The 23,800-nt window shown below is 34.2% G+C and overlaps 1 protein-coding gene across 1 annotated transcript in view; it reads right to left on the bottom strand.

The window, feature by feature from the left end:
• The window catches only part of Atg9 (autophagy-related protein 9), a 201,805-nt gene that overhangs the window by 104,090 nt on the left and 73,915 nt on the right, over window positions 1-23,800 (bottom strand). Inside the window, exons 8-9 of the mRNA XM_090384098.1 lie at window positions 14,080-14,179; window positions 6,809-6,858 (exon numbers count right to left, since the gene is read on the bottom strand). Of these exons, the coding sequence (XP_090240224.1) occupies window positions 6,809-6,858; window positions 14,080-14,179 (150 nt within the window). The remainder of the gene's footprint in view (window positions 1-6,808; window positions 6,859-14,079; window positions 14,180-23,800) is intronic.

Genomic DNA, 23,800 nt, shown 5'->3' with positions numbered 1-23,800 from the left:
GTATGATACTGCGAGTTGGAATAAGTTCGCCATCTTTCTTAATCATAATTCTCTTCGCTTGTATGACCTTCTGATCCTGCAATTCGTTGACAATTTCCTCTTCTGAGACATTCATTAGGTCCCATTCTGAGATAACACCCTTGGAGGTATTGAGTGTTGCGTGTGGTGACACCTTAACAGGGATTCCATTGAATGTTGTGAGCTTGAGAAGGTACTCTGAATGTTTAGAGCTTGTAGTCTCAACCAACAGATCGCCAGATTTGAGACGCCGCACCATTTTGGGGGAACCTGCTACATTTTCCAGACACCTTTGTATGAGGAATGCCGATAGATTGCCTAGGGCCTGGTTCGTTAAGGAATGCAGGATCAGGAAACTCGGATGTTCTATTAGGGAATCATCCGTCTTCAGTCTCTTTCGGTTGGTTTTGTCATCATTAGGTTGGTGCAAGTTCTTTGAATTTGGATTTGCTGTCTGAATTGGGGGAAAGTTTTCAAAGTCAATGTTTTGCTCCTTTTGGCCCTGGGGGTTTGCTTTACCACCCAGGTTTCCGGCCCCGCCACGGGGAGGCAGGAGCAGTGCCACAAGGTGACCAAGCGGCTGAGCTAGGAAGTTAGTATTAATATAAAAAGAAACAAAAAGGTGGTTTTCCTTTCTGAGCCTTTGCCTACTTCTTGTAGTGTGAAAGAGCTACTTTGATAGAGAAATCAAGAAAAACGGTTGTTGAAACAAAAAATAGAATCTATTTGCTGAAAATCTCTTTAGAAAAACGCTTTTAGAGACGCACTAGAATCACTTGGCCACGGAACACTTGGCACCTTGGGCTGATGGACTGGATCCAACCATCTAAGGGCACTTCTCTTCTCTTGGCTGAATCATGCACTGAAGCACCATAATCTAGTTTGGATTGAATAAAAAAAATGGCATAATTAGAGTAAAAAAAAAAAAAAAAAAAAGTAAAGTAATCTGCTCTCCAACACGTAGCATGTTGAATTTCTTCATACAGTTCATTTGCAGCTGGTGGATATGCTCAAGAAAGATCAACTTCTTATCTAATATCAGTCCTAAAAATTTGACGTATAGTTTTATTTAAGGCCAATGCACTGATATTGTTGATAGGAATCTGAATTGAAATAAATGCTCCATTTAAACTGTTTGATTACATGATACTTAGTTGAAGCATAAAAATGAGAAACAATGAAAACTTCTATTATTAAATTCACTTTCCTTATATAAAACCTTTTCAGTTAGTTACCTGGAAAGACATGCTGTACTTTCAATCAACTATAACTCAAAAAAAAAAAAAAAAATAATAATAATAATAAATAAATAATATATATATATATACAGTCCATTCCGGTTATTTGGAACACATCGGGACTAGTGCATTTTGGCCCGTTTAAGTGGCTGCCCCAATTATCCGAAGTTTCACGTAAAAAGTGAAAAATACAATATATCCCCCTTTTTTTGCAATTGGTTCACTGTACAATCAAATCACATTACGACGAACTCAACATAGTAAAGTACCGTTCACTATATGATGTGCAGTAAGCGCTGGTCATTGTGATCACGTTTGTGAATTGAATTTTAATTCTATTAAACAGCGATTCTAATTAGTGAAAATAGGAGGAATATTAACCACAGGCTATAAAAGCAATGATATATTAAGCAGAAATTTACCCTTTATTACCTTACCAATTAAAAATTACGTGAAAATCGGAAGAATATACGTGATAATCAGAATAATTAATACGTACTGTAATATGTACATACAAACTAGTTGACATTTCTGTTTATTGACATTTGTGGGTGGGGGTTAAAATTTAAAACAGTAAAAAGATAAGCAATCAATAACAAAGAACACGGCACCCACAAACTGCAAGTAACACAATATGCACAAGTGAGAACCGAGTAACGAGTTACAAAGCTTTAAAAATACGAATGAAGAGAAGATCTGAATCCCCCTTTTTTTGCAATTGGTTCACTGTACAATCAAATCACATTACGACGAACTCAACATAGTAAAGTACCATTCACTATATGATGTGCAGTAAGCGCTGGTCATTGTGATCACGTTTGTGAATTGAATTTTAATTCTATTAAACAGCGATTCTAATTAGTGAAAATAGGAGGAATATTAACCACAGGCTATAAAAGCAATGATATATTAAGCAGAAATTTACCCTTTATTACCTTACCAATTAAAAATTACGTGAAAATCGGAAGAATATACGTGATAATCAGAATAATTAATACGTACTGTAATATGTACATACAAACTAGTTGACATTTCTGTTTATTGACATTTGTGGGTGGGGGTTAAAATTTAAAACAGTAAAAAGATAAGCAATCAATAACAAAGAACACGGCACACACAAACCGCAAGTAACACAATATGCACAAGTGAGAACCGAGTAACGAGTTACAAAGCTTTAAAAATACGAATGAAGAGAAGATCTGAAATTAATTTTTTTATATGATTGAAGATTTCGTGGAAGTGTAAACACATTTCACCATAATAACCCACAGAATTCCAGCTGTCGGTATTATCGCAAATTCAGTAAGATCGAGTTTACTGTCTGTTTATGATAGATTGCACTAACAGAAAAGACCAATAAACAGGTGACTGCTAACTGTTTTTATTGTTTTATGGTTGTGACCTCCAGAATTTCGACCGAACCACGTGGTACCGCCGGAGACAATTGCAGGGTAATCTCCAGTGCTGCGGTCTCCTGCCCCGATTAAACAGCATGCTGTCCCAATTAAGCGAAGTAAACCCTGGCTATTTTCTCGATTGGTTTCTGTTTTTTTAAGATTTGCCCCAAATAAACAGCTGTCCCGATTAAACGGTGGCCCAAATAACCGGAATCTACTGTATATATATATATAAACAAAAAAAAAAAAAAAAACAACTCAAATTCAACTTTACATTCCATCAATATTTTTATCTCTAAGCTGCCAGCACTGCCAACAGCAGCAGGAGAAACCTGCAACAGTAGCAATAATGAAGGCATTCTTTCATGGGCAAGTGCAGACAAATGGTTTTGTTTACTATTAATAAACTTCCCTTTCATAATAAGGATATATTTTATGATTCAGCCAAGCAAGTACAGGATAACATAAAGGTTAGTTTATGACAAATTACATTTGTAAATACTTAAAATATTTATTTTTTTTCACAAATAGTGTATATGAGCGATGCTTTACTGCCAGTGCTATTTACACAGAACTGGCTTAAGTATTACACAGTTTTAAGATTCTATTCTGTATCTGTCATTAACTCTGTCAGACACTGTTTTAAAAGCATGTAATGTACCTATTTTAACTAATACATAAAATGCCAACACATAATGCCAGAATGCTAAAATATTCAATACAATGAAATCACTTTCCAACCCCTGGCAATTCACTATGTTTCTTCATGTGATGTTTCACTTTAATGAAAATATCTGTTTAGCACAATAAAATTTCATACCACTAAAAAACATAATTGTTATAATGAAATCTGTTTTTAAAAAAAGTCCTTAAAAATGAAACATACATTCTTTGAACTTTGGTTTTTAGTAGCTGAAAATGCTGCAATGATTTACTAACTGAGCAGTCAAATGCCTGTTCAAGATTAGTAGGTTTTGATCTGTGCATCTTCCTAAAGTCATACTTGAATAATCTGGAAAGTGACAGAGGTTGTTCACATAATGTTACATATTTAAAAAAATATGCTGGTATATGAGATGCCATCATTCAAATTATGTTTGTTTACAGTTTTGTGTAAAGTATGGGTGTTTGCAATGTATTATCTAGTGGTTGTGCCTATTATAATTCTATAAATTTGAAAATAGGTGTTGGAATATAACAGAACTATAATGGAATAGGATTATAATTTCATGTTTATAAAGTACCTACATTGTGCCATTTATAAAAATTTTGGTGTCTAATCATGTTACTTTAGAGTCCAGCATACAGTCAAACTGCTCAAATCTAGAAACCCATTAACCAGCAACACCTATATTTCAAATATTTGGGTAAAAAAAATTGGCAATCCCCCCTCCTGCCAGCTCCTCAGAATCTGAAATTTTAGTTCTTCGATTGGTCATTTGCAAAAGCAGCACATTATTACTAGTTGTGCAGAATGCAGATTTTACTTCAATGCTTCAAAACCATAAGGTTTTGCAGTGCTCCAATGACAATGAAATTTGCTAGTTCAATACTAGAACAACAGTCTGCATTTCAGTCTTTATTTCCTTTGCTAAAGTTAAAATAATAGGATAGCCACAGTCTACTAAAGGGCTGTAACATGGAATTGTCTAATTGATATTCATGAACAATATTAATTTCTCACTTTTATGATTTGTACATGAAGCAGTAGACTGCAGCTAATGCTTCAAGTACAAATCAGTAACAATTTACTAAACAATGTTTAGTGAGTTTTTAGAACTTTCAGCTTGTTGTTTGTAAACAATACTGACAACTTTCAACCATTTGTATGGCACCTGAAAGAAAATTAAGTGGCAAAGAGGATTATGGCCATTTAAAAGGAATACAAAGCTTTATCAATTTGGAAATGGTTGATCTGTCAGAGACACTTGGCAGTAAAACTTCAGTAGAGCAACTGTGCGAACATTTTGACTTTTCCCTTCCAAAATATACCATACAAGCACAATATAATTTAAAAGAGCAGTGATTAATTTATTTTTTAATATACTGCATAACAACATACATTTCTGTGTACTGTACAGTACCTTTCTCTTGGTGTAAGTTATTTTTAATGTACCGTATAATGACATACCTTTCCATGTACTATAAAGTACCTTTCTCTTGAGGAAAAAGCCACATTTCTACGCTACTCTGCACTATAGAAATGGAATATTTCTGGTAGCTTTAGTTATGATTAACTCTAATATGATCATCTGTAGTCTGGGAAGTTCGAAGTTCTGGCAAGGTTGAACTACCAAGGCTAATGAATTGAGGAAACTGAACCATGCCCATGTTTTCAGCATTTTTGATGTTTTTTATCTTGCTCATTGAAATAAACAAATTTTGAAGGAGACAGCCAGGGCGTATAATGAACCACTGAGGTCAATTATCAGGATATCACTGGGCTCGGGAGAGATTCCTTTGGATGAGAGAAGTGCCAATGTATCGCCGATACATAAAGACAGTTCTAAGAGGTAAGTACATACTGGTTAGTCAGACTCAGTGGTAGGGGAAAATCTTAGAGGCAATGATCAAGAGTGCAATCCAGAATCATTTAGATAGAAATGGAATGCCGAAGGATATACATTGTTTTGTTAAGGGAAAATCATGTTTAACTATCTATAATAACTTATACACTTTTTGGGGTTGAATTAAAAACAATAGAGAAAGAAAGGGATCTGGGAGTTATGATAGAGGCAGATAAAGTTTTCTAAGCAGAGTAAACAGGCTCAAAGTCCATGGTGTCCTATTGATGATATATCGAACAATATCCTATAGAAATGGGGAGGTCATAATCCCACTGTATAAGGCAATTTTAAGACCACATTTGGAATACTACATTTGAATGTAGTATTCCAAATCTATTTGAATGTAGTATTCCTGATCTGAAGAAAAAAAAAAAAGACATTGAGCTTCTTGAAAGGGTCCAAAGACAGGCAACTCACATGGTGAGATTAGCAAGAGAACAGCCATACAAGTAAAGAATCTGATTATATGTGCTATAGAGCTTGGCAACCAGGCACCTTAGAGGGAACCTGATTGAGGTTTATAAGGCTCTGGAGTTAAAATAAATGAAGGTGGAATTTTCAGTTATAAATAATTTCAGACCTACAGGCCATAAATTCAAATTACAGGGGAAATGGTTTAGATTAGATTATAGGAAGTTTTCTTTTAGCCAACAAGTTGTTGATTACTGGAACAAATTACCTCTGTAGCAGTTGTCGAATAGATATCGGGAAATTTGCCTTTAGCCAGCGGATAGTTGATTGCTGGAACAAATTTCCATCTGTTGTTATGGAAGTTGATAGCTTAAATAAATTCAAGAAGTGGACAAACAAGTTGAGCCTGACAGTTTGAAGATATCTGAAGGTCAATTGGATAGTTATCTATGGGTGAGGAGGGAAGCACATAATTTGTATTTTCTTATCTGCTTTTCTTTTTTTTTTTTTTTTTTTTTTTTGCCCGTGCAGCAAAAGCACTTCAGCTTTCTTGTGCTACATGGCAAATACTAATACTACCACTAATATGCTAATGAAGTAACCACATCAGCCATCATGGAACTAATATTGCTTATAAAATTAGCAATCTCTGTATTTCTTCCTTTTATCGTTCTTTGTTCCCTGAAATTTGTTGAATGATTCTGTTAATGCCTTCATTATACTTTCTTCACCAGTGAAGAGCACAAGATAAACATCTGTGATATACCTGCAAAAGTTGTCTTTATCTAAAATTACTGGTATAAAATTCAGTTAATTATGTAAGTAAAAGACCGACCACACAGTGTTTAAATTGCATATTTGAGTATGGTCTTTTATACCACATAGTAATGTACATCATGGCTTATAAAAAAACTACAATGTGACAAATCACTCCAACAGTAATATATAAAGCCATTATGAGAATTTGCATTCTCTACTCATGAAGGTGAATAAAACAAGTCAGAAAGTGCTAATAACTGAAATTTTGGTTTCATTATATTTAATTTCTTTAAATGGCATTTAAAGAAATACACACACACTATACTAGAAACTAGGGTACCTAAAGGTGAAGTTTAATATGTATAAATCAGCATTATAAATTAATGCAAAAACACAAAAACAAAAAAGACATACTTACAAAACAGCAGCATCTCTAAATTAAACTGTAATCCATTTGATAAATAAACACTGAAATAAAAATTTATATCCATACAATTTAATGTGTTACTGTAATGACATAAGTTATTGTAATAACTGAACTGCAGTAAAACTTTGTTAATTTTAAGTGCAAGGGACCAAAAATATGCCTACTTTGATTTAAATGGGTTCAAATTATCTGTACAAGCTCAAACATGCCAGTGTAATTTAATTATGACAAATACAAGATACTCTTATTAATACAACTGAATTTTTGTATAATTTTCATTTAAAATATTAATCATTTAGTTTTGGTTTGGGAAACATTCATGATAGACAGCAATGGATTAATTTAATCGATATGAAAAAGATAACAATTGTGCTGTGGAGAAATTCAATATATTCCTTACACGTGATAACAAGATTGCCAAGTTCCATGTTTGCTACTATTAATAGTTATGCAATTCGAGTATAAGTGTTATACATTAAAATAAGTGTTATATCATTTATTATGTATAACTGTATATACCTGTATCTTGGGATATTATTTCATGTTTAATGCCTGCAATCCATGCAGAAAAAGAAAAAAGGTGACATTTATCTCTTATTTGCATTATTGCTTTCAATAAACTTTGAAACACTAACTGAGCTTGTTAATTAAGGTGAATAAAACAAGTCAGAAAGTGCTAATAACTGAAATTTTGGGACTGAACTATGTGAGCCACCAACTAACTTGACATCCCTTGAGAACAGCTGAGAGTGGAAGAAAATGTGCAGTGTATTACTAAAAAAACATGAATCCAGAGTGGGGGGGGGAGTTCCACTAACTTTTTTTCCCAGTTACCAAAATATATAAAGCATAAAAAAAAAAAAAAAAATTGATTTTCAGGACATTAAATGAATTGTTCAATTCTTATGTGGAGTTATGTGAAAAATCTTATATATCTTTCATCTTTTAACTTGGCTCAACAAAGTAATATTGAGTTCCTGAAGCAGCTTCCATGGTTAATCTCTTCTGTAAATAGGGACCTAATTTGTATGTGCAAAAAACAAATTTACAGCTTTTCATGCACTGGGAACTCTTTTCATTTTTGGCTGCTCTAAAGTAATGCTACTATGATCACCAGTCATATACAATGCAAGAACTCTGATCTATTATTGTTATTGTTTGGTTTTTAGGAGCATTAGCAACTAAGGCCATATTGCTCCGGGATATGCGGTGGTCATTCCCTGAATGACCTTTCCGCATCCTCGTATTTGGTGGTGACGGGCTCGAACCCCGGTCTAATCAAGAAGCGTGTGCTACGCACTGCTGCTCCTTCCCACCTGGCTACGGAGGCGCCAAGAACTCTGATCTAATTATATAGCTGTAATTTGCAAGGGCAGTTTATACTCAATTATGAAGTTAAATAAATAACCAACAGTGCTAAAAGGAAAAAATGTCACTTTTTTTTTGCATGGATAATAAGTATTAAATTGCAAATAATAACCAAAACTATGGAAATTCTTTTTAGAAAGTATGGTTGCTTAAGTGCTGTGTTGTTTATTATGCATAATAAACAACATAGCACTTGTATTAATATACAGCTTGTTTACAGCAAGCTGCATTATGGCTGCAAAAATGAAACTGGGTAATATTCATTTACATGTGAGCAACTGAAGATGTTGCATACCTTGTTGTGAACTCCTTAAGAAGAATAGTCAAATTTTTAAATCCTACAAAGCAAACGTGTATTTTTTGCTGAAGCACATTCATTATCACTCTCTCTCAAATTAAGCATGTATGTGCAGTAACGCATGAAGTTGGGAAATCATGCACTTTATACCATTAGCGATCGGTGAAATAAATGCAAAATTTAAAAGGTGCCATATACTATATAAAAATACTATTTTCAGTAAGATAGTAAATTTTCATTAGAGCTCCATTCAATTTCATTTAAACAATGTGTGCCTTTAGTTCATTTAAACAGTCTTTTCAAAACAGAGAAGCACAGGACCCGATTCAGACTTAATTTCATTGTAGATGTATTTCAAATAATTCATACTAAAATGCATATGAAAACCTATATCACTGGTCGGAAACATTGCAATACATAGCACTTTGAATAATCCAATACTGAATTTACAATGATATAATACAGTTTGTGACAATTACAATGCAAAAGGACAGTTCAACTTTTCTCTATGCACTTTCTCTTAATATAGTGTACAAATGCAATGTTTAATATTTCAATTAAGTTTCTTCATGTGAACAGTTAGAGGTAGGCAATTATTCAATACAATGCATACAAAAAAGAATTAAGCAGCAATCAAGACACATCATATGCACAGTGTAACAGAAGCCTGTATACTACCAGAAAGGTTTCATCTTCACAGAGGCAAAAACATTAACAGATTACAAGTTTAAACTAATGAACAATGATGTATTAGCATGAGTTAATTTTATCATTATGCAATTTTAAATTTTGACATGACATAAAATTTTCCAATTTTAAATTATGCTGTTCTTAGCTACTAAAGCATTTGCAGTCCTGTTAGTGTTGTTTACCAGAAAAGCCCACAGAGAAAGCAGATTTTAACTGATCCCAGAAGGATATCTAGGAGAACTAAATCCAGCCTCTTTTAGTAAACAATCCAGTGGGCGGCAGCATCCACATCTACTTTTCATGCAATTCATTATCTAACTCATGACGAAACAGCATAGCTCTAATTTCTAGATAAAACAAAAATCTTATCCAGATTTGTAGAGGAGTTTCTTCCAATAGCAAGAAGTATTTGAATTAGTCATGTGGTGTAAGGAAGTGAGAGGCTTATGCTGCAAGAGCCAAAAAACTTAATTAAAAAATAATAATAAATAAATAAATAACAAAAAATAAGCTATATATTTTGACTCCCTTCTCACATAGGTACTTAACCAGCTGACCTTTCAATTTCCTCAAGTTGTCAGACACAACCACCCATGGAGGAAACTTATTCCAGTAATTAACAACATGAAGACTTTAGAGAAAACTACCTACAATCCAGTCTGAACCTCTTCCCTCCCCCTAATTTGAATTTATAGCCCCATACTTCCGATATCATTTATAACCATGAAAATTTCATCTTCATTTATTTTAATTATCCACTTTCATGGTTTTATAGCCCTCAATCAGGTCCATTCTAAGGTACCTACTAACCAGGCTCTGTAGCCCACATATCTGAAATCTTTCCTCATATAGCAACCCTTCTGTCAATCTCAATCACACACATTCCCCATCTTTGGACCCTTTAAAGCTCAATGTTCCCCCCCTCCAATGTCTCCATACTTGAATGCAGTATTCCAAGTGCAGAACTTGTTTTTTTTTTTTTTTTGATTTGGTAGTTGTTGGCGCATCGGCTTCTGTGGCCATATTGCACCTCCCAAGGTTTTTGCAGTACTTTGATCCAAGCCCGAGGCGGGAATCGAACCCGCGACCTTTGGGTTGCCAGGCAGGTACTTTACCCACTCGGCGCAGAACTTGTAATTGTCTTATACAGTGGAATTACAACTTCCTATCTCTACAAGTAAATGTTCAAATAAATCACTGATAAGATGCTGTCAGCATTTCCTCACCGACTGATTACACTTCTCAAAGAACTTCATATGACTGTATCATAAGTCCTAGATCTTTCTTCTTCTTCCATTTCTAGTTAAACCCCACTAAGTAAATTATGCTATTTTAGGGGTTGCTATTCTCCAAGTATAAGACCTTGCATTTTGCTGCATAAAAACATAGCCCTTTTCTGACCATCCCTGAAGCCCACCTTAGTTATCCGTGAAGGTATGCAGCTTGGTGCTAATCATTAACTACTCTACCAATCTTAATATTTGCAAAACAATGGTCTCAATGCAAATCCTTGGGGAACCCCACTTCTTATGCCAATCAAACCTGAAGAGCAACCTTCTGGCCTCTCACACTATAGCCACCCTGCAATCTATTTAAGGATTTCCCACGTAAGTCAAATACTTTACTGAAAAACCCAAGTAAACTATATCAAAATTATTTTCTCCATCCAGCTCATGAATGACTGTCAAAATAGCTAACCAGATTGGTTAAACATGATTTTCCCACCATAAAACCATTGTTTTTTTCGGAATTCCATTTCTATTTAAATGATCTGTACCTCAAGTCTTGATCACTGCCTCCATGATTTTCCCTACCACTGAAGTCAGGCTGTTCACTTTACTCTTAGAACTGCCTTTCCATATTATGATGCAATGGTATTCTGTCTTCATGGGAATCTCTCCTGAATCCAGTAATGCCCTCAATAATTAATCTTAAACAGTTAAGTGCACTCTTGCCACCTCCCTCAAAATCACTGGATATATGCCATTGACTCCAGGAGCTTTATTCACATCAGACTGAAAAAAGGTTTTCTAATAAATAATCTTCAGAAATCTCAATGTCACCAATTTCATGCTTCCCAGCTTCACTCCCACAGTTTCTCCTCATCGCGAAAGGCCTTTTATCTATAAATATTGATGCAAAGTACCTGTTCAATTCATTTGCAACATCAACAAAGTTATCTGAGGCTTTCTGCACCCAATCTGATTCATTCTTTTCTTCTTTGTACTCACATAAGGTAAGAAAGCAAAAACATCTGTTCTTTGCTCTCTTAGCAGGGAAATTCACATAATCTGCTTTTGCCAGTCTAACCTTTTCTGTGCTACTAATACAGATCAACTTGTAGCTGTTATAGGCTTCAGTGCTTTTCCTCAATCTGTAACTATGCCATATCTTTTTTTGCTCAAGTTGGCTCATTATTCATCCATCTCAGCATCCTCCTCATGCTATACTTTCTTATTGGGATATATGTGCATTCATGGCTTCTGTGGCTATAGGCTTTAAAAGTATACCTTGATTCTAATGTTTTTGTGCTCTGTGTGCAACCTCCCCAGTTGACAGAGGCAATGTAATACCCATCTCTTTGCCTTTGAAATCTCTCCCCCCTCTCTCATCATCAAACAAAGAACTTCGTGACCACTTCCTGCTAATGGTTCCTGTATTTTCAGCCCTATGATAGTACAGAAAAGTTTTGTAGCACTGTAAAGCATGTATAATCAGTAACTTTTGCATCAAAAATGTGTGCCTCCACCAAAACTGCAATGTGATGAACTGTGACTCATATCAATCTGTGGAATGATGCAAGTATATCTTCAAACCAGCAGATTAGCATTGTAATTATTAATTTCTACCAATTTATCCTGTATAATGATATTAATTTAACTTTTCCATGTGTGATATAAAATCAGATCAGTCTATTAGCTATAAACCAAAAAAATGAAAAACAAAAAAAAAAAAAAATAAATGAAAAAACAAAATAAGTCTTTTCTTCTCATATTTGATTACATGTTCTCATTCATTCTCTCATCTTCAACTGTTTTTAATATAGGCCGTTCTCAATTTATATGACAGTTGTATTTCTTGAATTTTTATATTTATATTAAATCACATAAATCAAATCATGATTATAATATTTAAGTATCACAGCAGGTAGTGTCTTCACTCAGAATTGTTTTGGAAACAAAAATTAAAACACAAGGTCAGAAATTATACAGAAATAAATACTTAAATTAATTTTTAATATATATATATTTATTATTAATTATTAATAAATATATAAACTGTCTGCTGCTGCTGTCTAGCCTTCTTTTTATCTTCACAGAATTTGCTGTAGTTGTCAGTAGAATTTTTAATCTAGTAAATGCACAACTGCTTTTCACCATATTTTATCATATCTAGTTTAACTTCCAAATTAACAGTTAGGACTTCCTCAATGAAGGGGCAGTCACAATATTTGCTTATTTTCTTCTCATATTGTGGTATACTTTAACAATTCCAAAAATAACATTATTTTCATGACAATAAAAATGGTCCGTCAAAGTCAAGGTTGTGTTGTGAAACATAATGATCAACATGGGTCACATTTTATCTAAAGTTTTTGGGCTTTATATTGAGCCTCAGCAGCAAATGAAGTTTACACCTATTTTTGAAACATTTCAAAAAAATATGAAAAAATTGATTGGCCTCGACTGACTGAAAAATCTGCTTCTTATACAGCAATACCCCGCATAGCACTGATAATTGGTACCGAAACTGTTCCGTGTTATGTGAAACCATGCTGATTGAGGTATAATTATAATGGGTTTTAATTGAATGCATACCAGAGAAACAGTCTATAAACAAATTATAATAAATCTATAAACAATTTGCACTTGATAGCCAATTAAAAGGATTTGAAATAAAAAAAATATTGCAAAAAATTTGTTTAATGAAAAGGTAACATCATGAGACGAAAAAAAGCCTTAAAAAAGCGGTTGTTTATTTAGATATTTCAATAACGAAGTCTGGTGAAGTAGTCTTTTCTTTTTCTTGGCGTTCATGTCTTTGTAGCATTGAATCCCATCTTGTAAAATTTGCCATATCTTGATGCTATGTGCAAAACATTTGGATTTCCATTCATAATCGCCTCGCAGACCATGTCAACCCCCCCGAAAAACTTTCTCCAATCTTCTGTTGAAAATACTTTTTGTGCCACTTCAGAATTGTTTTCCTCTTCTTCATATGCAGTTTGCTCATCAATTTCAAGGAGAGTTGCACCATCTAAATCGCATGGGAGTCAATGCAGTCACATACATTGACAGTGTCCAAAGTTTTGAATCCAAAGTCTTTTGTGGTCTTCACAATGTCTTCGGCAGTTGTCTGAACTTGCAATTCAAAACCAGTGAAATCATTTACCAAATGGGGTAAAACATGCTGCCGAAAGAATGCATGTTGTTGGCAGTGATTTCTAACCAAGTTGCAGATATGCATTCGATCGTATTTAAGGGGGTAAAAAAATGTGAAATGAAAAGTTTGAAAAACTGTCACATCATCTCAAAAACAAGATGAAATTAAGAATACTGAACACTTGCACGTTGCTGCTGACTGCCTGAGGGGAGCTATTGTCACATGCGCATGTGAGATAACAAAGTTGGCACCACAGCATATTGTACCGTACGACAACACAGCATATATATAGAATACGTGTCTAGGCTGTTGAATGAGTTTTAATATGTACAGTAAATTTGACTTAAACTTAATTGAAAACCATGTTATAGTGAAGCCCATGCTGTTTGAAGCTGTGTTAAGCGAGGTATTACTGAAACAATATGAAACAATTCAAATGTAATGAGGCAGATTTGTTATAATACATAACACTTAATTTTTTTCACAAAACACTAAATTTTTTAAAAATCTGTGAAATACTTACACTTCTCCAACACCTGGTATGTTAAATTTAATAGGTAATAAGTCCTTATTGACCATGGCAACCATATAATTCTTAAACCTGAGTATTCTATGATAAATATCTGAAAAACAGAAGGATTGCACTATTACAATATGAAACGAGAGAGAGAGAGAGAGATATACATGCATCCCCATATAACACAGCACTTCTACAAATAGTTTCACTCTAACAAGATTGATAAATTGTGGCAATCCTTACACAACATGATACTTATATAACAATGTCAGAGAATTACAGCAAATCTCACATAATGTGGTATTTTTGAGCTTTCATGCAGGAAAAACTCTGCTATTATGTTTAATATAATTTTTCAACATTTCCATTCTTTTTTGTGAATCCCCGCTGTTGACGCTAGCCGTTATGCAAAAAAAAAAAAAAAATTCTTGGGAAATCCCCATGTTCTGTGCTATTGAACTTGTGCTTGTTTGAGACCATAAAAAATTGTGACTTTGAATAAAGAAAAAATGAACAGAAAATCAGAACTGCTGTTGCTGCAGGATCTTTCATTTCCACAAATATGACAGCTTTTCCACTAGCACCAATAATTGAGAAAATGGAAAAGCACTCAGTATTTGGATTGACTATTGCAGTAAAGAATGAATCCCATTAAACGGCAATGTAATTAAACAAAAGGCACTAAAAATTTATAATCATTTAAAAGAAAATGGAGAAGCAGCTGTTAACCTGGAGTTTGTTGCCAATAAAGGTTGGTTTGAGCAATATAAAAACTGCTTCTTATTATATAACATAAAAATCAATAGGAAAGTGCATTGGTTGATAATGAAGCTGCTAAGTATGCAGAGGAATTTCAAAAAATTATCGAAGAGCGTGGATACACACCACACCAAGTTTTCAATGGCGATGAGACCAGTCTTTGGTGGGGGGGAAAAAATGCTAACAGAATGTTTATTTCAAAAAAAAAAAGTGAAAACTACACCAAGTTTTAAGGCATCAAAATATCATGTGACGTTACTTATGTGTTGAAACATATCAAGAGATTACATGGTAAAACCTATGCTAGTTTATAGATCCTGTAATCCTCATGCAATGAAAGGTGTAAATAAAAATACATTATCGGTATATTGGAATGCAAATAAAGCTTGGGTAACTGCCAATTTATTTAAAGAATGGTTTCTAAATTGTTTTGTGCCAGCTGTGAAAAACTATTTAAAGCGGAAAAATCTAGATTTCAAAGTTTTATTATTACTGGATAATGCACGAGGCCATCCAAAAGATTAAAGTCATCCAAACATCAAAGTAATGTTCCTACCACCTAATATAACTTCTTTAATTCAGCCATTAGATCATGGCATTATATCTACCTTTAAAACTCATATCAGAAAATTGTTACAATGAATTTTAAAATAAATTGATTCCAATTCTATTGAAGTGATGAAGGCATGAAAAGATTTAATTGTGGATTGTATCGGAATGATAACTTTATTGTTCAAAGAAGTAACTGCATGTCGGAAAAATGTATGGCAAGAGTCAGTTCATTCAAGAAATATGGTCATACCAGCAGAAAACGGAATTAGTGTGATAGTATAACTTACTAAGTCAGTAGGAGGGGAAGGTTTTGATGATATGACTATGGAAGATGTTCAAGAATTACTGGCAGAAAAAGGGGGATGGTGAAATGGATTTGGTGGAAATGGTGTCGGAGGTAAACCAAATCAATTCAGAGGATGATAGCACAGATGAAAGTTGTGAAGTTACAAATTTTACACTAAAAAGCATGCGGGAAGGCATAAACTTAGCCAGCCAATTAGAATCGTAATTTTTGAATGCAGATCCTTCAACTGAAAGGAGCACAAATTCAAAAGGGAGCTTCCAAAATGCTTAGCTCCATACCATGAAATTTACAAAGATCTATCAAGCAAAAGTAAACAAATCCAGATTACTGATTTTTTTCAAGAGAGCAGAAGATACACGAAATCTTGATGCTGCAGAAGAAAGTTCAGAAGATGAAGATATTCTGTAACAGAGAAAATCTTCTCATTTGATTGTGCTTAGCAGGGATGAAGAGGAAGAAAATAAAATGAACATACATTATCGGGCATATATGTATCACAGTTCCTAAGACATTTGTTCAGTTATTACTATTTTTAATAAAAATTAAGTTTCCAACAGTCATAAAAAAATGGTGTATTTTTGTTAGCTTTTGGAACGCAACTACCTTTTTGTATCGGTTCTTAGTCTCGTATAACACAGTTTCACACTACATGAGATTTAACAGGAACCTAACTACCGTGTTATGTGAGGGTTACCTGTATACAGTAAATTGAATTGCATAATAGTAACACCTATACACCACTTTTGTTTATAAAATAATTTATCATGAAAATTATAAAATGCACAAATACATATCCAAACTTAGTACAATCTGGTAATCTAATTAGCTCTTAGGCAATGTTTCAACATCCACTGAAATTCTTTTGCCATGTCAAAATAAAACTAAGCTACAGAAAAGAAAGAAAGAAAAAATGGATAAATACGTTAAAACTACAATTATTCCTATATTCTCAAAATTGGCAAATTAAGATTAAAATAATGAAAATTTTCTCCCTTCCCACCTGCCTCCCAAAAAAAATTAAAATAATCAGTGAAACTAAAAGGAAGCCCTTAAATTAGCTTCAACTTATTAATTTGAATCCATTAAAATTGTAAAAACATTACACACCTAACTTCTTGAGAGCAAATCACTCCTGCTCACACTAACACCAGATGACGTAAAATTTAAATTAGATATATCTAATCTGGACTAAGATTATCCTGATAAATAAATCTAAGACAGTATGCTCTAAGGGAAGATGTACCTGTATGATCTCAAACCCATACAACCCTAAAAACGCCACACCCAATTCAGTTACCTGGCTCATTACAACTTGTATACTAACAAAAAATGAACAACCCTAGGTCACAATCAAATTTTCACAGAACATTAATCAAGTTTGCATCTGTAACCTCATTTACTACCAGTCCTCAATTCACAGTTGTAAGATTCTCACTTGTTCTTGGAATTCTCTGGTAGTTCTTAGGGATTCTTGTTGGTCTGCATCAGAGTTCCTTGGACTGGAATGTATACCTGTTGCTCTCTCCCTGGGTACTACTGTAGTGGTAGCTCTTTGGTTAATTTCCTATCATATTTGACATTTTAAGCAAAATAATCATATATCAGCAAATAAATTACCTTTTTACCCACTTCATTTGCTCATTCCAACTAATAATTTGTCCAAACCTTTAAATTTATTAAAATTACCCACTTCCACAAAGCGGGAATTTATTCTAACAATCAATTACTCATTGACTGAATATTAAATTTCCACATCTGTACAGCAACCATCCTTTTTCAATATAAATTTATATCCGCGCGCGTGTGCGTGCGTGCGTGCACATTCACACAATCTGAGAAAGATAGTAGTAAGGGGTAAGTAAGGATGCCATCAGTATTTACTTTACTTAATCCTTTTATAGTCTTACATACCACAGCTTGGCTTTCTGGACAAGGTTACATATCTCTATTAGGGATTACCCTGATTTCTAAGCTAACTTGGCATAAGCACATCACAAATATTACTTCCTCTGCATATAAAATACTGAGAAGAAAATAATACAGTATATATCCAGTAATTAGAATTTTAATGACAAAGAATGAAGCTTTCAGGGCAAATGGACCCCTTCCTCGGCAAACATATACAGATTATAACAGAATATGGAAGTTATAGATAAAATTATCTATAAAAGTGAAATCTGGTTCTGGTTAACTTGTTATTCAACAAGATAACCAAGTGGTGAATAACATAAAAGAAATGAGACTTCCTAAATTTTTCCTCGTATACACTATCGCAGGACCAGATTTCATTTTTATCCAAAGGATTAAATTATAATTTACCACCTTGAAAAATACCTAAAAAACAGTGCATAATTGACATTGAATTTGGACTTCGTAATGTTCCACAAAAAGATTTATTCAACAAGTTAACCAAGTGGTGAATAACGTAAAAGAAACGCGACTTCCTGAATTGAATACACATGACAGTTCAGCTTTATGTGAACTTTGGGAATATAAAGACATTATTATACAGAGGACAAATAAAGGAGATACAGTCGTAATACTCAATAAACATGATTATATTAATAACTTAGATTCAGTTGTCTCAGATTCCTCCACTTATCTTGAAGTAGACTCAGCACTATTTACCAATTTGGTCAATCAATACAATAAAACGATAACCACATATCGAAAAAACGACTACATTACTACATTTAAAGGAATTGAAGGCCAGAACATACAATATTGCTGCACTTTTCAGTCATATAAAATTACACAAGACCGGATTTCCTATTCGACCTATTGTTTCCTACAGAAATTCTGCATTTTCATCCTTGGCCACACATGTATATAGCATTATAAAACCATTTAGACAGGCAATACAATTTGGGATTAAGAACTACGATACACTATTTAATAACCTTAAGGACTATAAACTTGGCGATGATGATAATTTATTCTCGCTAGATGTTGCCTTGTTATATACAAATGTAAATATTGAATACACATTATATATTATTTGGGATATGTTAAATAATAACTCCATACCAATTAATTATACAAAGTTTCCTATTAAAGAAATTTTTCACTTAAATTAAAAACTCTTAGTTGAGGCCAACTAACTCACCTTTCGAGACAAAGTATACAAACAAATTTTTGGTTTGCCGATGGGATTGAGCATGAGCAGCTTAATATATTGGAGATTATTTCTCAACGATTGAGAGTATACATTTGACAACTTTTCTACCCGTATCACATACTATGGGAGGTATTGAGACAATGTTCTGGTTATTACAGATAATAGTACTATCCAAGACATTTTACATTCATTTAATAATATTCACTCTAGACTCCAATTTACATTGAAAAGGGAGGGTACGGATATAAAGTCATTAAATTTTCTAAATTTCGCGCTTACTTGGGAATCGAATAAAATCCAATTTTACATCTATCGAAAACCTACAAACACCGGTATGCTTCTGCATTATAACAGCTATCACCCGGTCTCCTACTCTTTAATCAATTTCTTTAATCAATCTTCAATCAATTTCTAAATGCCTATAAATATTCAAGGACGGAATTTGCTTTGGGCTCAGAAATACAAATATTAACCGGCAGATTCTTAAACAGGGGTTATCCCCTTACTACAATAAACCGAATTAGGGTACAAGCTAGGGATAGGATAAAAAAATACTACATCAACTAACAATCGTAATATTAAAAAATACTTTATTTCTGTCCCATACGGTGAACAGTGGCACAAACAGCTTAACAGATTCTTTAAAGATACCAAATTTAAAATTGTGGCCAGGCCAATACAGAAATTACACACTATACTGAAAAATTGCTCAGTCCTTTCCTCGTTCGCAACACAAATAAATGACTTGGTATACAACATTCCTTACGGGGACTGAAACTCGTCGTACCAAGGTTCTACACGTTTTCCTCTGAATTTTCGTGTAAATCAACACACGGCCTCAGTTTGTGCTTCTCGTTCAGCAGCATCAGAATTGGCCTTTCATGCCGTTAACGAAAAACACTTTTTTATTTAACAAGGCCAAAATACTTAAGTGTCTAATGTAATTATACCAGACTATTAATTGCAAAAACTGTTTAAATTAAATTACATGAGAATTCTGTTAATGTTTGCCAGCCATTATTAATCTCCAATTTGTGGGTTTTTGCACGCATGCACGAAGACAAATAATCCCTATTTAAGTTTCATGCTTGCCCCTATTCGGTAATTTTTGTTCCTGTGATCATGACATACGGTCGAAAAGCATTGTCAGCTCCAGGAAGGAAAGTTGTTTTTGCAATTTTTTCATTAAATTTCTTTTAATTAATTTAATTTTTAATTGCATTAGATTGGTTTTTAATTGTGTTCAATTGATTTTTAATTATTTTTTATTTTTTTACTGTAATGCAAGATTTTCAATTTTTTCGTTTTAATTGCTGGAGAGTATCGTGCGGGGGTGTTCTACGTATTATATTGAGGTAAACTTCTCTTCTTATTTTACAAGCAAACATTTACAGAAATGGTGAAAGCTTTGGACATATCCAACATTACCATCAGAGAATATTGGCAGTCATTTGATGTCCTAAAGGGCATCAATCACATTAACACAGCCTGGCAAGAAGTGACTGTCAATTGTCTAAATGGAGTGTGGTGTACACTTCTCCCAGATCTCATGGCAGACATCAGCAGGCTGGCACAAGAGGCAGGGTTAGAACTCAGTTACAGCTGAAGATGTAACTGAGTTCTTGAAAAGTCATGCAGAAACTCTTTCAAATGAAGACCTTGAAGTTATCTGCAGAACTTACCAACAGCAGAAGGAAGAAAAAGAAGAATCTTCTCTAAAAATTATGAAGACCAGTGATCTACAACAGATCCTTGCAAGTGTAGAGTCCCTCACTAAGCTGTGACACTAATCACAGCTGGGAGAGGGGTACCACAATTAAAAGGAGTGTCATATCAACCCTGAGCCCTTATTTTGAGATTCTTAAAGAAAGGAGGAAGAAATCCAGGCAATCAACACTTGATCCTTTCTTCAAAAAAAAGCAATCGCCTCAACCAGGGCTGTCAACAGAAGATCTTCAACCAGGACCTTCAAAAACCAACTAAAACTTCGGCATTACACCACTGTCAAAATGTTTTATGTATGAATTAATTAATTTTTTATTTACATGTACGTACTATTATATTTATGTAGGTTAAAAATAAAACACTTTTTTAATTAAAAAAGTTTATTTCTTTGCTTTAAATATACCAGTATTGAAAAGGGTAGTAAAATGTTTGGTGCCAGGAAGCTACCCCTGTAATTTCCCATTGACTGCATGATATAAAGGGTTTCATTTGTGCCTGTCCCCCCAGGAACCTAACCCTGGTGTAAATAGAGGGCTACCTGTGTGTGTGTGTGTGTCTTTAATTTTTTTTTTTCACTCACTCACTCATCTTTCTTTTTTCCCACACCAGGGGGGGTGTAATGGTGTGTAATGTAAATTTAAATACTAATGCTTAATAATTAAGCTAAATAAGAAACAATATAAAAGATTAAAACTAGGGTTAGTGTTTACTTAACTAACATTTATGGTTAGTGTTCTTTTTCTCACACACTTACTCTCATTCATTCTTCTGGCTTTCATTTCATTTGTTTGACTCTTGCTTTCTGCACTGCACTCTCTGGGCACTTCAACTTACTGTTATTCTTCAGTTGTGGTGCAGAACTAGCCACAAGTTTTTTTTTTGCAGGCCAGGGGAGAATGCAATGAGTGATGTATTGTTAGTAAATATAAAGTAATGCAAGTTATTATTAACTTTGTATTCTTTCAGCCAATTACATTTGCTCTTTCACTCATTCCCATTCACCATAACACTCATTCCCATTCACCATAACACTCATTCACTCATGCTGGTTCACTCTTACACCAAAACTGACATTTATTCCCTTTTAACGGCCTCCGTAGCCGAGTGGGCAGGAGCGAAGTGCAGTAGCACACGCTCTTTGAGTAGACCGGGGTTCAAGCCCCTGACTGCTGAATACGGTCAATCTGCCAACCCGCACTGGACCAGCGTGGCAGATTATGGTCCATTTCCCTCAGCATGAATTGTTGAGGAGGCTTCCATCCTGCAGTGGGTTGATAATGGCTGCACTTTACTTTACTTTTTTTTTACCATAAAATCAGTGCCCAGCCTATTCATTCTGTCTTTCATTCCCATTCATTCAACATTGCATCCCTTTGCTACTAGCTTACTGATATTTTTCAGCTAATCTGCTTCCTGGATGGCTTGCTGCCTGTATAGCTCCCTCCCCTACGTAGTTACTTATTTGGTGTGGGCCCCAGGTCCCTACACACATGACAGGATAGTCCTGAGGGGTACCCAGGTGAATCCTGTTTGTCCTGTCAGGATGCAGAATACTACTGTCCTGGCAGTTTTAAAGTCATCGTCTGGGTGTTGTGGGCAATTTTAACTATTCATTATTGTTAATTGGTGGGGGCTGAATTGCCATTCTTTGGATAGTTCTGCACATTTTGAATTCTTTCTTTGTGAAGGTTGTAAAGGCTTTATAATTTACCTCTTCTATGATGAACAGATGTTCTTCTCCCCTGGGAAGGGAGCCACAATCTGTGCTATTAGCTGTGTTCTGGGGATGTCATAAATTATACAGTCATATAGAATGTGCCCAGTCTTCACTCTCGCCACAGGTGCAGTTTGGGTCAATTTAGAGAAAACAATATTTACAGGGAAAAAAATTCAATCCTCAATTAACATTAAGATGAATATTTCCAATACTTTTTTCTAGAGGAAATAATTAGGAAAACTAATTAAAACATTTTAGAAATACTAAAAAACAAAAAGAAACAAATTAATCATGAGAATATATGTTATTATCATGCTTATAAGAAAAATAAATAAATGCTGTGAATATACAGTATTTTATATGAAGAATTAATAAAAAGTAAAATGCAAAACAAAATTAACTCACCAAATAATAATATTGAAAAATATAATGAAGATGGACACGGGAGAACAAATTAGAGAATTGACACGAGGGAACAGATTAGAGCAGGCATTAGAAACCTTAGGCACGAGTGCCATTAGATGGCATGATGGAAGATTTTCTGCAGTACTCCAATGGTATGATACTTATTCAAATTGTTTATTTCTACATTCATACATCTATAAAAGAAACACACATGGTTTTTTTATAGTTGTAACAAACAAAAAACAATACTCACAAAGAAAAAGGATGCTGACCCTTGGATTAAAGAAATGCGGGAACCACTGAAAATATGTAAAAAAATTATATATATCAAATGTAGAAAATGAGGGGACTTTCTGCAGAGGAAGAAGGTGAAGCTGCAACATTTGTTTAAAAAAAGAACTCATTACAAACATTTGCTTCACATTTGTTTTTTTTACAAAACCTTGCCAATTTCTTTGTAAGGGGGACTCTAAGAACTCAGAGCCACCAAACTTTTAAATTTAGACTAAGCTCCATCAAAGGGTCCATTTCAAACTTATCAGCCTTGCATATGTGTCCAAAATCCCCACCAATGCCTTAAACGATAGCTAAGGCATTTGAATCACATTAATCACTTCTTCCTCATTGCTTTCACCTCACATTGAGGTTGCCTCGTCCTCTCTCCTCCCACATTATGAGGGAAAAAAAACTTGCAACCCTCCACAATGATATGCTTTTCAGATCTTTAACAACGCACAGCTTTCTGCAGCATTTCAAGTCATGGTTTGATTTCATCTAAAGATTCCTTTAGATTTGTTATGTAGTAGTAGTGGCATGTGATGCAAGAAAGCATGTGTATGAGCTTATGCAGCATCAGCCAAAAAAAAAAAAAAAAAACACACCATTCCCTCCAAATGCCTGTCCAGTATCTCCTTAAATTTATTCAACCTATCAACTTCCACGACAGATGGGAGTTTGTTCCAGCAATTAACCACCCGCTGGCTAAAGGCAAATTTCCGTACATCTATTCTACATCTGTCTTTTCTTAATTTGAATATATGCCCCCTTAGGTTCATAATCTGAACAAGTGGAAGGATCCCATCAGAATTCAGCGTGTTCAACCCATTCAAGGCCTTATACACCTCAATCAGATCACCGCACAGGT

This window comes from Mastigoproctus giganteus, chromosome 10, assembly GCF_048544385.1.
Source record: "Mastigoproctus giganteus isolate SK-2022 chromosome 10, ASM4854438v1, whole genome shotgun sequence".
NCBI classification, from domain to species: Eukaryota; Metazoa; Arthropoda; class Arachnida; order Uropygi; family Thelyphonidae; genus Mastigoproctus; species Mastigoproctus giganteus.
This window is presented reverse-complemented; position numbering and strand designations above follow the sequence as displayed.